This window comes from Hirundo rustica, chromosome W (assembly GCF_015227805.2).
Source record: "Hirundo rustica isolate bHirRus1 chromosome W, bHirRus1.pri.v3, whole genome shotgun sequence".
Taxonomy (NCBI): domain Eukaryota; kingdom Metazoa; phylum Chordata; class Aves; order Passeriformes; family Hirundinidae; genus Hirundo; species Hirundo rustica.
Window position 1 is genome coordinate 11,563,706 of NC_053487.1, and position 15,481 is coordinate 11,579,186.

General features: G+C 40.9%; 1 protein-coding gene across 3 annotated transcripts in view; it reads left to right on the forward strand.

Annotated features, from left to right (window-relative positions):
• Window positions 1-15,481, forward strand: part of LOC120764905 (zinc finger SWIM domain-containing protein 6-like) — a 346,593-nt gene that overhangs the window by 215,575 nt on the left and 115,537 nt on the right. For all 3 annotated transcript variants that reach the window (XM_040089033.2, XM_040089035.2, XM_040089036.2), the window contains exons 3-4: window positions 5,223-5,371; window positions 5,901-6,051. In XM_040089033.2, coding sequence (XP_039944967.1) covers window positions 5,223-5,371; window positions 5,901-6,051 — 300 coding nt within the window. The remainder of the gene's footprint in view (window positions 1-5,222; window positions 5,372-5,900; window positions 6,052-15,481) is intronic.

Consider the following 15,481-nt stretch of genomic DNA (forward strand, 5'->3'; position numbering starts at 1 on the left):
GTCCTTGATATAATGGGAGCCCCTGACACCCCTAACAATCCATTTCCACTATCCTCTGGACTTCCTCCTCCTGAGGGTCCAGCTGTTTCTGCGGACACTCCCTTTTCCAATGCCCTTCTGCCCGGCAGATAGCACACTGGTTCCTTCCCAACCGCTGTTTGGATAGGCTCTCCCCTGCTGAGGAGGGAATGCCTCTGCCACTTCCCTGTGGCTGACCCTGTCCCCTCTGTCCCGGGGGACCCCTTGGACCCTGTTGTTTATTTTTCCATGGCTGCAAAACTCTGCCATCAGCTTTGCCTTAGCCTTTACCTTTTCCTCATCCTTCCTTACATATATCTGCTGTGTTTTTCTAACTCGTTCTTCTAGAGGCTTGTTCTGCCACTCTTCATCTTTCTGTACCCCTTTCCGTATGTCAGGCCAGGACTTTGTAACAAATTGTACCTTCAACAGTGTGTCAAAGGCTGGTCCCTCCGGATCCATCCCCCCGTATTTCTACAAGGCCTCTCTAATCCTCTCTAATGAGAGGGGCTTTCATGTTTCTCCTGTTCTAAGGACATAGCCTTAGCTATGTTGTTAGTTCTGGGAACTGCTGATTTAATTGCCCTAATCAAATAAGCACGGTAATCGGGTAATCACAGAGGCGAGCCAGACTGGTCTTGTCATTTGGGTTGCACTGGGGGTCCACCTGGGGGATGGCATCATCCACTGTAGGTACATTAGGTCCAGCCCCCCCCTGCTGCTTGTGGATGTTCATCCTCCCACAGCTGCCGAGCTTTCTGCAAAATCATTCATTTCTCTGATGACCCAAATAAAATCCCCAGGAGAAAATCCCAATCCTTCCATGTATAATCCACATTTCCTAAATATTCTTCTATCTTTTCCCCCACTCCTATGGGATCATCCAAATATGGGGGTAATTCTTTTTTCAACCCCCTTATATCCTGGGTAGTAAGTGGTACAATTACAAACCCAGAGCCTCCCCCCTGACCCCCCAAAGGAACTTGGTGGAGTGGCATCTGATGTACCCCTGTGTCTTGGGTCCGGGGGGCTTCTGATGTGCTCAATTGATTTCCTCTTCTAGTTCTACATGGTAGTATGATAGGCTGCTCCCTTCCCCCTACACCATTATTATTCTCAGGAGGGGCTGTAGGAACAACATTCCCCTGATCCCTTTGCTCTGGGAGTTGAGGATACAGGGGACCTGCAGCTGGTCCTGGTTCAGCTGGCAACATTGCAGGACAAGACAGGGGAAGGTACTGAAGAACATCCCAATTCTCACCAGTTCCCCCTTCCTCCCTTTTTCCCTCTTCTCCCTTTTTCTTTAACACATAGATTTCTTTTGTTGCTTGTCTAAACCATATTAATCCACATTCCCTTTCAATCCATCCTTTCCAATTCCCCTCTAAATACTTAAACAAAATTCTACACAAATGAATCCTATCTGTTCCATAAGGTGGCCACATAAGCCCCTTTGGAAACATACTCCGGCCACACAAAATAACAATATTTTACCATCATCTCCATAGTTACCTCTGTGTGAATGCATAGTCTGTCCCAAGACCTCAGCATTCTCCCCAAGGGACTCTCCAGGGGTATTATGGGATCGTCATCCCTTTTGCCGGGACCCCTTCCCGGCTTTACCCTTGCAACCCTCCATGGGTGCTGTGTTTCACCTGTGCTACCCTCCATGGGTGCCGTCTCAGGTTTACCTGTGCTGCCCTCCATGGGCGCCCTCCCAGGTTTGCTCCCCGAAGATCCCATTTTACTCACCGGTGAGATTTTCAGTGGTCCTTCCCTGCGGACTCTTCACGGACCCCCCTGGTCCGCCACTCGTCTGTCTGCTGGACAGTCTCGGGAACCCAATCGATCGCCCGGTGCTGGCCGCCACCAAGGGGAGCTGATCACTGAAACTGGGTGAGGCACGCCTTCAGCTCCGCTCGCTGCCCACTGCCCCAGACGGTGGAAATATCCCGGACAAGAGCCCCCAAATTGTTAGGAAAATTAATCCACGAACACCGGAGGTTTATGTCCAAAAAGGAGACAGAGGAGTCCTTTTACTTTATTCGAATAAAGGGAGAGGCCATGGGGCATTTCCCCTGGAGTCTCTCAGTTTTTCAGAGGACGCATCCTCCGTTTTATCCTAATTTCCCTGCCGCATTTCCCTCTCTCTTTCCCCATTGGCTGAGGTACTTGAGAGGTACAGACTTCCCAAAATGCCTAAGATTCCCTTTTTAATGTATAACCCCCCTTAATTTTTAATTTTTATGGGATTTATGGGTTTTTCCCCATTGTTGCTTTCATCTTTCAATATTCAATTTCATTTACAAACAAACCTATGGTTTGTTTGTAAAGGCAGGTATCTTCTTTTCCATTCATCAATCAATAGAGTCCTTCCCATTGTTTCTCTTATCTCTCAGTGCTAGTTTTATCTACCAGCAGACCCAGGGCTTGTTTGTAAAGACAAATCTTGTCATTCCTCTCACAGAGAACATATGAAAGAAAAAAGGCAAAACCCAAATGGCATCATGATGAGGTTTTTTTTATAAAATGTAAACAGTTATGGAAAGAATTTGGGTATTTTCCCTAAATAGGGAAGTGTAGCTGAGAAATCTTAGGCTTTTTTAAATACAAGTTAAAAGTAGTCATACTGTCACTGAAAACCAGGCAATAAACTCTCCAACCAGTTTTTTTTAGGTTAGAAAGTTGGCAATGCTTTATTCAGCACTGAGGTACATGGGGGATCAATCCACCTATAATATACACCAATTATAAAAACTTCTAACTTTTTATACATTTTAGCAAACAAAGGAGTTAGTGTTCATTGGTTACAAGTTACATAGTTCTACTAATTAGAATTCTATCCTCTACTGATTAATGATTTCTTACTTCTCATGCCAATTAGTCCACATTTTTAGGCTTTTTATTATCTTTTTCTCATATAGGGAGAGTTTCAGTAGAGTTGCTGAATTGTCTTTGTTAGTTTCTTCCTTATCTCTGGTTTCTGCAAAATGTCCTTGTAGTCTATAAATTCTGCATTCCTGGTGTCCAGTTCTCAGCAATGTATCTTTCTTCCAGGCTTTAAATTCCTCGCCCAAGTCTGAGAGCACCAAAGCATGTCAAGTGCTAACTTTAATTGTTTTTCTAATACATGGACATCACCCACAGCTTGTCCATCAGCCACTGTTTCACAGATTAAATCTCCCCTCTTGTTGATTAGGTCCCAACATTTTCCCCCACTACTGCATAGGCTCCTTTTTAAAGAAATATAACTTGTTCAGTAACAATACCAAGATTATTTAAAGATAAATCTCCTTTAAAGTGGAGGATAAATATGTGTGTTTTGTATATTGGTGCTTTTATATATTTCCTTTTCACAGGTCTTTCCTTTGTTTTCAGTCAATGAAATATTTAAACTATTTGCAAGGTGATACTGCAAATCTGGGTCTGTTCAACAAATGTACTGCTTGATGTCATGTGGCTTGATTTCCCTTTTAATCTTTTTTTTTGCAGCTGAAGACATCAGCATGTGTTACATGTAGCTGACTGAATTTCAAACCCTTTAAAACTAACATAGTAAAGAGGGAAGCGCTCACAGAAGGGCAAGTTTCTCATTCCTTGGCTTTTATACTGTCTTGGACTTGATTCCTGTCTTCTGAAATAGTCTTATGGTCCCTATGGAATGCAGAAGAGTTCTTTCACATCTTCAAAGACAATTTCTTATTAATAAAAAAATATATATATATATATATATATGGACAATAGTGCAATGTTCACAGCTATAGGCTCTGATGTTGGAGGCAGTTTAGGAAGTTGCTGAGCTGAAGGACTTTTACTCTCTCAGCAACTAGTAGACAAGACATCACTCTGACCCTCTAAATCTGGTTGTATTTTCATTGAATAAAGATTCTAGAATTCTCTGCGATCACTTAAAAGATTCACTTACATGGCAGGGATGCAATTGTGAAATAAAGGCTTAAATCAATAGAATCAATGTTTCTATACATCTAAAGACTTGTAGCTATCTTTGCTTTTCGTGTTCTCAGGACTTCTTTGAAAGCAGATTTTTACAAATCTGACCATGTAATTTTCCTTCCCTGCCAGTATCCTTTTAGTATTGGCTACAAAGGTAACATGATCTGGGATTTAAGTGATAGTGTGATGCAGTTCAATTTCTAACATCTTCTCAAAACCTAATAGACATAGAGATTACACAGTTGTGACAAGCCCAAAAACAAAATGTCAAGTTAACTTCAGTCTTGGGCATGATTAAAATGCCTTGTATCTGAGTATGGTGATGCACTACCATTTTTTCCCCTGACAGTCTAGATAAGTGCTTTTCAACCTTTTCAGTTAGAATACCTGTTAAAAATATCCAGTGAAGGTGCAGGTTTCTTCAGAAATATGTAGATTGTTCGATACTACAAGAACTTGTTTTATTTTTGTCAGACTTTAAAAAAGGCCATAAGGGGAAAATCACTGATCTCAAGTACAAAATTTTAGTTAGAGCAACCTATGGCCAAAGCACTGCCTGATGTAAATCCAGTTACTTCAGTTGGCACTAAGCTAATTCAGGTAGTGTTGCTTTAAATTGACTGTGTGCTGATGACATTGCCTATTGTAAAAATGCTCCTTCAGAAGCACCACAATCTTACACAGCTGTAACTTATTTATGTTAATGCCTTTAGTGATTAAAGACTTTGGATTTTCTTGGGGATTATTTTTTATTCTTTATTCTTTGTTTAGCTTTGCAGAGCCATCACAGCTCAAAGGCATTGAAGTGATGATTTTCCTCATGTTCATCAATAGCAGTGCTCATTAGCAGTAACTTAAACCTGAGCAAGATTGCTGAAAGTACAGAAATCACACAGGTGTTCTGCGGAGAGTGGTTTTAACATTGCAGTTGTTGAAAATATTATGTTAAGTGTAATTCTGTAAAAGCATTCCAGAATAACTGTTGAGGTGGGAGGAAGAAACTAATTTTGATTTTAATGTTTTACTATAAAATATTGTTTGTTTAAATACCTTTTCATAGGCTGTCATTTCTAAGTGCTTAAGACTACTTAGGAGAAATTTATGTCTATTTTAAAGAACCTTTAAAGTCAGGACATCCAAAATGGGACAATACACAAATCCAAAACCCTTTGCAGTACTCATTTGCCCTGGACCCACAAACCTCTTTTCTTTACATAGAACGTAATGATTTGTCTTCTTGCTGTTTGCAGGTGCTCCTGACCCAACAGCAGGTGCTAGCATAGATGATGACAACTGCTGGCATTTGGATGAGGAACAGGTCCAAGAACAGGTTAAAGTCTTCCTCTCCCAGGGTGGATACCATGGATCAGGGAAGCAACTCAATTTGCTTTTTGCAAAGGTATGTTGAGCACTCAAACTTCCCTCTTCCCCCCCCCCCCCCCCCCCCACTCCCCCATCCAGTGTGTACTTGTTCAGGTCTTACTCGAAGTCCTGTTGTTCTAAAACAAGACAAAGCCCTGGGAAGATGATAGCAAGTTAATAATGCAATGGGATGCAATCTGGTGTGCCTTGAGATTAGTTTAAGGATATGAAGTAGCGTTTCAACTGTCTACAGCTTTGCTGTTCTCTTCCTTCCTACCTTCAAAATGTTGGAAAGACCTGTAGAAATTATGGTCTTGCAGCAGCTTGCATAATACACCTGTGGATTACTTGTGGAAGAAGTGTTTGCAAAATTGCAATGGGATACTGAAACTAAAATTTGTTTAAATTGGAAAGGCATATTATTTTTTTCTACTTAAAAAATTCACATCATATATAAATTATATGTCTTATTTAACAGAGATGGAACGTTTAACACCAGCATATTGTCTGTGCTGCGGCTTGTTTTGGGGTTTTTTCAAGTTTATATTAAAATACTCATTTCCTAGGTGCGAGAGATGCTAAAGATGAGAGATTCAAATGGAGCTCGCATGTTGACGTTGATAACAGAACAGTTCATGGCTGACCCTCGTCTGTCGCTTTGGACACAACAAGGAACTGCAATGACTGACAAGTATAGGCAACTCTGGGATGAACTGGGTAAATGCATAGACTTCAAAATCATTTAGGTGTTCATGTATATAATGAAGAAACAATTACATATTTGGGGTGTAAACTTATTGTAGTACTAGGTAAAGCAAGTTAGAATTTTCTTCAGGTTTGTTTGTTCAGTTAAGGTTGGATGAAATTGAATTTCTGATCTACAATATGAGACAATTAGAGTTGGAGGAGAGAAAGCATACTATGAAACAAGTATGATTGCAACAGGTTGTAAGTACTTGAGGAACTACAAAAAGAATAAAACAAAAAGTGGAAATGTAGCTACACAACTGAGGGTAAGTATAGAAGCCCCTAGAGCTAAACTGGAAAGCTTAAGGAAGAAATCAATTAACAACTAGAGAGAAATAGAAGGCAAAAAGAAAAGATTCATAAAGAGTATGAGAAGATAGCAACAAAGGAAAGCAGAAGTCCCTTACTGAGTAGGAAAGGAGATCAAGTAACAGAGGGCTATTACAACTAACACTGCTTTACAGGAAAGATCAGTTGTGACCCGATATAGCATGTACTATGGAGAGAAGAACACATGCTGAAATGGGGAAGGAATTATTTAAACTGTTTAAGTCTGAAGACACTTGCTTTAAAGTGTTCAAGAAACTCACTGAGACAGTTTTGAACTGCTGCTTCAGAAGTTCTCAAAATCCATAGCAATTCATGGTAGGAAAGGGACGTTAAAAACAACTTGAAGGTAAATGTCACCAATATTTTAAAGGTGAGTAGGTGAGTGGAAAGAATAATATTAAGTAACCACCAGCATTGTTTTCTTAGATGTAAGGTACTGGAACAAACCACTAACCAGTTGGTATGTAAGCATATAGAAGATAAAAGCAATTATTTTCAATACAGTAGTAAATCTAATTTGTTTCCCTAAAAGATAACTCACTTAGTATATGAGTGAAGGAATTAATGTGTATATCTTAGCTGTAGTAAAGTTCTGGATGCTGTATTGGAGGCTTTCTCAAAGCAAATTGAAAAGATGCAGCCTAAATGGAATTGCCTTGTGATTCATGGATCTTGGAGTAGTTACCTGTGCTGTCATTCAATCTGCAAAGACACTTCAAGTTTCGACTTACAGGAATCTGTCTTGAGATGTGTTCTGGTCAATATTGCTTTTCCTGACTTATGTGGCATGAAATATTAAAATAAATATATATACATACAAAAGCAAATCAACAAAACAAAGAACCCAAAACAAAGAAACAAAACCCAACAAAAAAAATCTCCAAGCAACTCAAAACTTACTGAAGATGCCCCTTGGGACAATATGTAAACACTGCAGAGAACAAAGCCAAACCCATAACGTTATTGGTACATTTTAAAAGTCCAAAATCAAGCTAAATGTTGCATTAAGGATATAAAAATTTAACAGAAAAGAAAGCCCCTTGTGTTCCAGCTGGTCCTTAGAAGGACTGGGTGCAGCTGGGCTTAGTTTCTGATTAAAAGTTCCTTGTAGATTTCATTTCTTTTGTCCTCCATGAGTTGCATTAGCCAATGTTTATATTTGTCTAGTTCAATTATATAACATCATTCAATTCTGGAATGCTGTCAACTGGGGTGTGAAAATTGACTCCAGTACCCATCCCACCACAGTCCCAGGTATCCGGTGTTGCCATTGGTTTTGTGATTCCCTTTTGATTTGTCCCTACAGAGCCAGTGAATGAGGCCAGGCTGCCATTGTGTAAAGATGGGTTCTGTCCTCTTTTCTATTTTTTGAGGATCATTTCCTTCCTCCTTCATTACAAACAGTAGAAGATTATTGGTATATGTCATAATGGTATTTGAAATTGAGTGTATATGAGGTTGGAATATGACAGAATGTGGGAGCTGTTTTCAAAGATGGTATTCTTTCCTGTAGTTAAACTGCTTTTATTTGCTATGAGGAATAATGGTGAAAGTAATTAACTTTGGTCTATAAGCATAGATTGGGGGGGGTTAGGGTTTAGGAGGTTATTTTTAATGCCATGCAGAAAGCTTGGGTTTCCATTTAATTCAGTTGGATGGAAAGTACTTCGACAGTAGGAGCCAAATTTTTTCGAGGTACCCACATTAAAACAATTTTTGGAGTTTTTATTCCCTGTTGAACTGATTTACTTATAAATGTTCTAAAATGTTCTAAAAATTGTTCTGCATTGGAGCTGGTATAAAACTTATTGTGGCCCTAACTGTAGTTGTGACTTACAACTTTAAGGTCAGAGTTTTACTGTGAGCCCAAACTGGTACTTAGCTTTTTTTTTTTCACTTCCTCTATTTTTAATACTTCAATAACATTAAGCTGCTATTTAATTTTTTTATATCACTTCTAGTAAATACCAGAGCTAAGGAGAAGTAATAGCTTGATGGAGAGGAATTACTGAATCTTCACTAATTTCTGCATTCCAGCAATCTGGAATTTTTCAGTTTTCTGTCTTGAATGGATACTGGAAAAATAACTGAAGAATTGAAAAAGTAATCTAAATTGAGAATTGCAGGAATCTTGATCTGCTCGGGCCTGTCATGCAAGACAAAGGAGGATGATCTCCTTCATGATTTAAGACCTACATACACTAAAACTTGATAATGAAGACCCTTCTACCATTCAAACAAAAGGCAATTGAATATTATAATTGGAGATGGACAAATTTAGCTAGAAAACTAGAAATAAGCTTAGAATTTTGAAGTCATGGTAGCCAGGCAGTAGATCAGCTAACCAGCTGTGCTAGTTTATCACATTGGAAATCCTAAATTTTTGAGTATGCTGTTTTTTGTAAAAACTTGTCCATCACTTTTGGACTTGAAGGTAAAATTAACTCAAGAAATCTTAGAGTATGAAGGAATTCATACTAGATATTGTAATAAGTCAGCCAAAACTCCATTATCTTCATGCCGGAAAAGTTGTTTATTATTGCAACTCATTTTATACAGTTTTTACAGACCTTGTGTGCAACTTAAATTGGTTGAGAGCTTTCTTGCCAATTACTCTATTGGTTAGTAAAAGGTATGCTACTTGTACATCAAATCTCTCTATTCTTGGATTGTTTACATATTTTCTTTACTGATTCTCATGGGACAAATCCCTTATTATTGCAGGTGCATTTGTTTTTCAACCCTGGAATAGGTTGTTATGCTAACGAGTTCTCATACCAAGATTGTTTTCGCATGGGAACTTGAAAATTACTTAGAAGTGACAGGCTAACTTTGGCAATTTAGCAGGGCAGGCCGGATTTTATGAGGCCTTTCTTTTATCATTCTTTTACCTATCATGACAACTAGACAATCAGAATGTGTTCTTCTGGCCATTTATAGTGGATTATTTACTTTCTGTCAACATAGTTGTGGCAATCGTACAATTTTCCTGACCTTTTCCACCATACAAGGGAGTGTTTGCACTTGCTCCACTCTTAAAAAATGAGATGTACTTTAATCCCTTTATTTATGAATATTTTGTTTTGTTTGACAAACTTCTCAAACTTGTCCAATTTTGCATCTTCCTAAAAGGATTAACTGAGTAATTCATTAATCTCTATGATAGATTTAGAGTAGTGTATTTATACTTAGTAGTGACATTAACTTTTATTCTATAAATAGACTGCGTATTACCAGTTAAAATATTTGATAAAGTATCTAGTCTCTGTTTTGAGCAGGAGCATACTTTGTGTTCATTGCCTAGCTGTAAGTGCTGGCAACTACTTAAAATTGTGAAGAATTTTGTCGTTATTCATAGAGGAGTGTTTCTGTACTATTTGTGCTAGTATTAGCAGTGTTTTCATCTTCAATTGACTGTTTATGAGCAAATAAATGGTTTTGTGGATATTAGGGAAGTTAATCAGTGAGATTCATTTGCAGGTGCTTTATACTTTACCCTAGCTTTATAGACTAATAGCCCATGCCTTGCTATGGTGATTAGGTTATAGGGTATTATAAGTGCATAGAGGGGCATCTAATGGACATATGACAGATACCTAAATGCTCCCTTAGGGGATTGTAGTCTCAGGCTATAATACTGTAAACTACACCTTTCAAGCAAATTTCTCTTCTAAGAAACCCTTTAGTCAAATGGCAGTGTCCACAAAGATGCAGCTATTTTTAAAGCAAACTGCAAAAGGCATAACCCAGAACAATGAGTTCATGCAAAATATCAGAAGTGCTTTGTTAGTTCCTTTTTTCATTGTGCTGAATGCTGAAAATTCAGGAAGATGGGAGCAGGAGTTTTTCATTACTTCATACACACAGATGGAACAAGTAGTTAATGATCATTTAGAATAGAATCTCAAAATGTAAATACCTGTTTTCTTTCAGCTGAATACAAAAGTGCCTTTAACCCTTGGAGTAGATGGTAGGCAGCAAGGAAGAGAAATTTAAGGAATTACACAGTGTTTTTGTTCCTGGTTTACACCATCACTCCTAATGCACATTTGAATTTTAGTGTGCAGAAGGGCAATGATTCCCTCTTGCCATCAGTGCTGCAGGTAGTCTATTGCATTAATCAGCCAGCTTTGCTTTGTATAACAAAAGACATGAGGACCTGTGGCTAAGCCAGAGGACTGGACAGAGACACAACAAGGAGCTGAGGACCCCCAGACTTTCCTGCACTTAGACCATGAGGGTATAAAAGCCAAAGGGTTCCTTTGTTTGAGGTCCCTCCTTGAAGGCACACAGCTGTTATTTTTTTATTTAATTATTGCACCAAGATTAAACTATTTGAAGGATCTGGATGTCTGAAAGTCTGCTATGGGAAACCTGGGGTCAAGCCAGTAAGGAAACCTCATCTGACTGTGTGAGTATGAGAGGTGTAGCTGTGAAGAGGCTTTGGTTCCAGTTCAGGTGGTGTGAGGGTGAGTATCAGAGTGGCTCCTGGATTGTCAGACAGGGAAGTTTCCTTAATACTGCAATGGATGGCTCCAAGTTCTTCAGAATGGACAGGAGAGGAAGGAGAGGTGGTGGGATGGTTCTGAACATTAAGGAGTATTTTAACTGTGTAGAGCTCAAGGGTAGTGATGGTAAGGTCGAGTGCCTATGGGCGAGAATCAGGGGGAAGGCCAACAAGGCAGAGATCCTGGTGGGATAGACCACCCAACCAGGATGAAGAGGTGGATGAACTATTCTAGAAGCAACTGGTTGATGTTTCATGATCATCAGCCCTTGTTCTTGTGGAAGATTTTAACCTGCTGGATGTCTGTTGGAAACTCAACACAGCGGAGAAGAAGAAGTCTAGGAGGTTCCTGGAGTGTTTGGAAGAGAACTTCCTCACGCAGCTGGTGAGCCAGCCTACCAGGGGTGGGGCCCTGCTAGACCTGCTGTTTGCAAACAGAGAAGGGCTGGTGGAAGATGTGGTGGTCTTGGGCACAGTGACCATGAAATGATTTTGATTATTGGTGAAGTAAGGAAGGGGATCAACAAAACTTTGACCTTGGATTTACGGAGGGCAGACTTTGGCATGTGCAGGACACTGGTTCAGAGAGTACCCTGGGAAAGAGTCCTTAATAACAAAGGGGCCCAGGAAAGCTGGACATTCTTTAAGAAGGAAATCTTGAAGGTGCAGGCTGTCCCTCTGTGTCAAAAAGACAAGCCTGAGGGGCAGAAGACTGACCTGTCTGAACAGGGAGCTTTTGCAGGAACTCCGGGAAAAAATAAAGAGGGTTTATGACCTCTGGAAGAAGGGGAAGGCAACTCAGGAAATGTTTAAGGATGTCGTTAGGTCATGTAGATAGAAAATTAGAAAGGCAAAAGCTCAACTAGAACTCAATCTGGCCACTGTTATGAAAGATAGTAAAAAGTGTTTTTATAAATACGTCAGCAACAAAAGGAGGGCCAAGGAAAATCTCCATCCCCTGTTGGTCACAAGGGGGAACATTGTCACCAAGGATGAGAAAAAGGCTGTTACTTAATGCCTTCTTTGCCTCAGTCTTTAACAGTAAGACTGGTTATCCTCAGGGCAGCCAGACCTCTTAGCTGGTGGACAGGGACAGGGAGCAGAATAGACCCTCTACAATCCAGGGGGAGGTAGTTAATGACCTGCTGAGGCACTTAAACACTCACAAGTCTATAGGGTCAGATAGGATTCATCCAAGGGTGCTGAGGGAACTGGCGGAAGAGCTTGCTAAGATGCTCTTCATCATTTATCATCAGTCCTGGCTAACCATGGAGGTTCAAGGTGACTGGAGGCTGGCCAATGTGGTGCCCATCTACAAGAAGGGTCAGAACGAGGATTTGGGGCCTTTCAGCCTGACCTTGGTAGCCAGGAAGGTTATGGAACTGATCATCTTGAATGTAATCATACAACATGTACAGGACAACCAGGGGATCAGGCCCAGCCAGGGTTTAGGGAAAGGCAGGCCCTGTTTGACCAACCTGATCTCCTTTCATGACCAGGTGACCTGCCTACTGAATGAGGGGAAGGCTATGGATGTGTCTACCTGGACTTCAGTAAAGCCCTTCATACTATCTCCCACAGTATTCTCCTTAACAAGCTGGCAGCCCACGGCTTGGACAGGAGCACTCCTTGCTGGGTTAAAAACTGGCTAGATGGCCAGGCCCAGAGAGTGGTGGCAAATGGCGCCACATTCAGTTGGTGGCCGGGCACTAGTGGGGTTCCCCAGGGCTCAGTATTGCAGCCAGCCCTGTTTAATAGCTCTATTGATGATCTGGATGAGGGGCTCAAGTGCACCCTCAGTAAGTTTGCAAACAACACTAAATTGGGTGGGAGCATTGACCTGCTGGAGGGTAGGAAGGGTCTGCAGAAGGATCTGGACAGGCTGGATGGATGAGTTGAGAACAACAGTATGAGGTTCAAACAGGCAAAGTACCAGGTCCTGTACTTGGGTCACAACAATGCCATGCAGTGCTAGAGGCTAGAGGCAGATTGGCTGCAAAGAAGCCAGTTGGAAAAGGACCTGGGGGTGCTGGTTGACAGCTGGCTGAACATGAGCCAATGTGTGCCTAGGTGGCCAAGAAGGCCAATGACACCCTAGCCTGTCATCTCATGCCTGGTGATAAGGCACTTTGTGAAGGCACGACACAACCCCCAGGATCCTAGAGTCCTAAGCGGTCACCACTGGTCAGTGTAAAAAGGAGCCAAGTGGGCTTCATATGCAGTCCAAGATTCCTTTATTAACGTTACATAGCGTGAATACAGTGCTGAGGTGAAGACCGGGAACAAAGGCTGGACCATGGGTTTTAAGGGACAGAATCAGGGTGGAGTTTGGGGGTCAAGGGGCCAAAAGGGAGAAGAACAAGGAGGGACACAAGGGGAAGTTTACAAAACATAAACCCAATGGAAAGGCTAATGTGATGAGATTTGTATAAGCAGACCAATGGAACTTTGGGGAATAGGGCATTCCCCAAGGGGCAGTCCAGACAGGGGCTGGCACCAGGAAGGATTGGCAGGGAACATTCAGGAATAGGGGTAGGTATCAGAGAAGACAGACAACCCGGGCTAAATCATCACCCCGAGGGGGGAAAAGGAATAAACCATAGGGTATTAAAACACAAAATTACACACAGCAACACTGGCCTGTATCAGAAAGACTGTGGCCAGCAGGACCAGGGAAGTGATTGTCCCCTCTGCACTAGTGAGGCCACACATCAAGTACTGTGTCCAGTTCTGGGCCTCTCACTACAAGACAGACATTGAGGTACTGAAGTATGTCCAGAGAAGGGCAATGAAGCTGGTGAAGGGTCTAGGGAGTAAGTCTTTTGAGGAACAGCTGAGGGTGTTTATCCTGTAGAAAAGGAGGCTCAGTGCAGATTGTCTCACTCTTTAAAACTACCTGAATGGAGGTTGTAGCCAGGTGGGGGTAGGCCTTTTCTCCCAGGCAGCCATAGTGACAGGACAACAGGGAATGGCTGTTGCCAGGGGGGGGTTCAGGTTGGACATCGGGAATAATTTCTTCACTGAAAGAGTGTCAAGCATTGGAATGGGCTGCCCAGGGAGGTTGTGGAGTCACCATCCCTAGAGGTGTTCAAGAAACAACTGGACGTGGCACTTAGTGCTATGGTCTAGTTGGTATGGTAGAGATTGGTCAAAAGTTGGGCTTGATCTTGGAGGTCTTTTCCAACCTAAATGATTCTGTGATTCTTGTTGAGATCAGCACTTAAATGCTTTGCCTATCTTGGATACTTCATAAAATCAACTGTTCAGTTGGAGCATTTTCCAGTGGGACTTCTCAGTATGCTTTGTTCTATTGGAGATCTCTCCATTCCTGGAGAAGGGAGGTGGATTTGCCAGTCATTCTGAAGGCATTTTTCCTTCTCTTCAAGAAGGAATAAATGTCATACACTACTTCCTTGAGGTTTCCAAGTGGCTGTGGCGCTTTAAGAGGCTCTCACTTTAAAATCCTTTGCTGACACTTCTTTTTTACAGGAATCATAATTTCTGTCTGCTATTATTGTTTGTTTTCTGGCACTTCCAGTGCTGAAAAATGATGCTTTTGTAATAGAATTGATTAGGCTCAAATGAGGCACATGGCAAGTTTGCAGTGAGTGCTGAAGCCAATTTGTCTGTTGCACAAAGGGAATGATCTTGTTTACCTGGCTCCACTTTCTTTGAAATAATCAAATATTACCAACCTCATAGCTTTTAGTTTTTTTAAGAGATATGCATTAACATGCAAACCATTCTGTGACTTTGATTCTATGATTAATGGGAAGAGCAAAGGCATGTCAAACATGCATCAGTTTCTTGCATATTTTAATTTTGCAAATAAAGTATACAGCAAAATTCTAAGGCCAAGGCCAAGTTTCAGCCACTAATTACACAGGTATTATAAATGAGGAAATGCTGACCCAAACCAGGGCTATTACAGTACCCCTTACAAGATAGCATAAGATTTCTTGGAAAAGCCTATTTCTTGAGAAGACTGCAATCAGTCTGAGTTGTATGCTGGATCTTCAGTCATGCTCAGTGTCCTAACCCCCACTAAAATTGTTTCCACCACCACCCTCCCATTTACTGGGATAAGAGCAAGATATGAAAAGTGAGCAATGCTTAATCTCCTTGGAGAGTCTGTATACATTCTTTGCACTTTCTTTGACTTCATGAATTCATGCATGCACAAGATGTATAATTATTGCAACACCTACTTTTACAGTGACTAAATTCTTCTTAATGTTTTTCAATTTGCATGTTTAAATCCTGACCAGTGTAAAGGCATGCTGTTCCTTTCTCCCTCATGAATTCAGAGGTATGGATGTCTACTGAGAAATACAAAAGTACTGATGTTCCCTCTGTATGTACAAGGCATGCATTCATTGTGAAAAGTAGTAATGTAACCTATTTCTTTTTAGTGTGAGGTCCACTAAAGATGAATGACAATCATGCATTTTCAAAGAGGGCTATTTGAACAAAAGGTCTGTTTTCGCAAAGCTGACTTTTTCCAGGTCAAAAGGATTAGTGGTTTTTGAACCAAAATAGGCAATTCCTCATTCCATTATGATG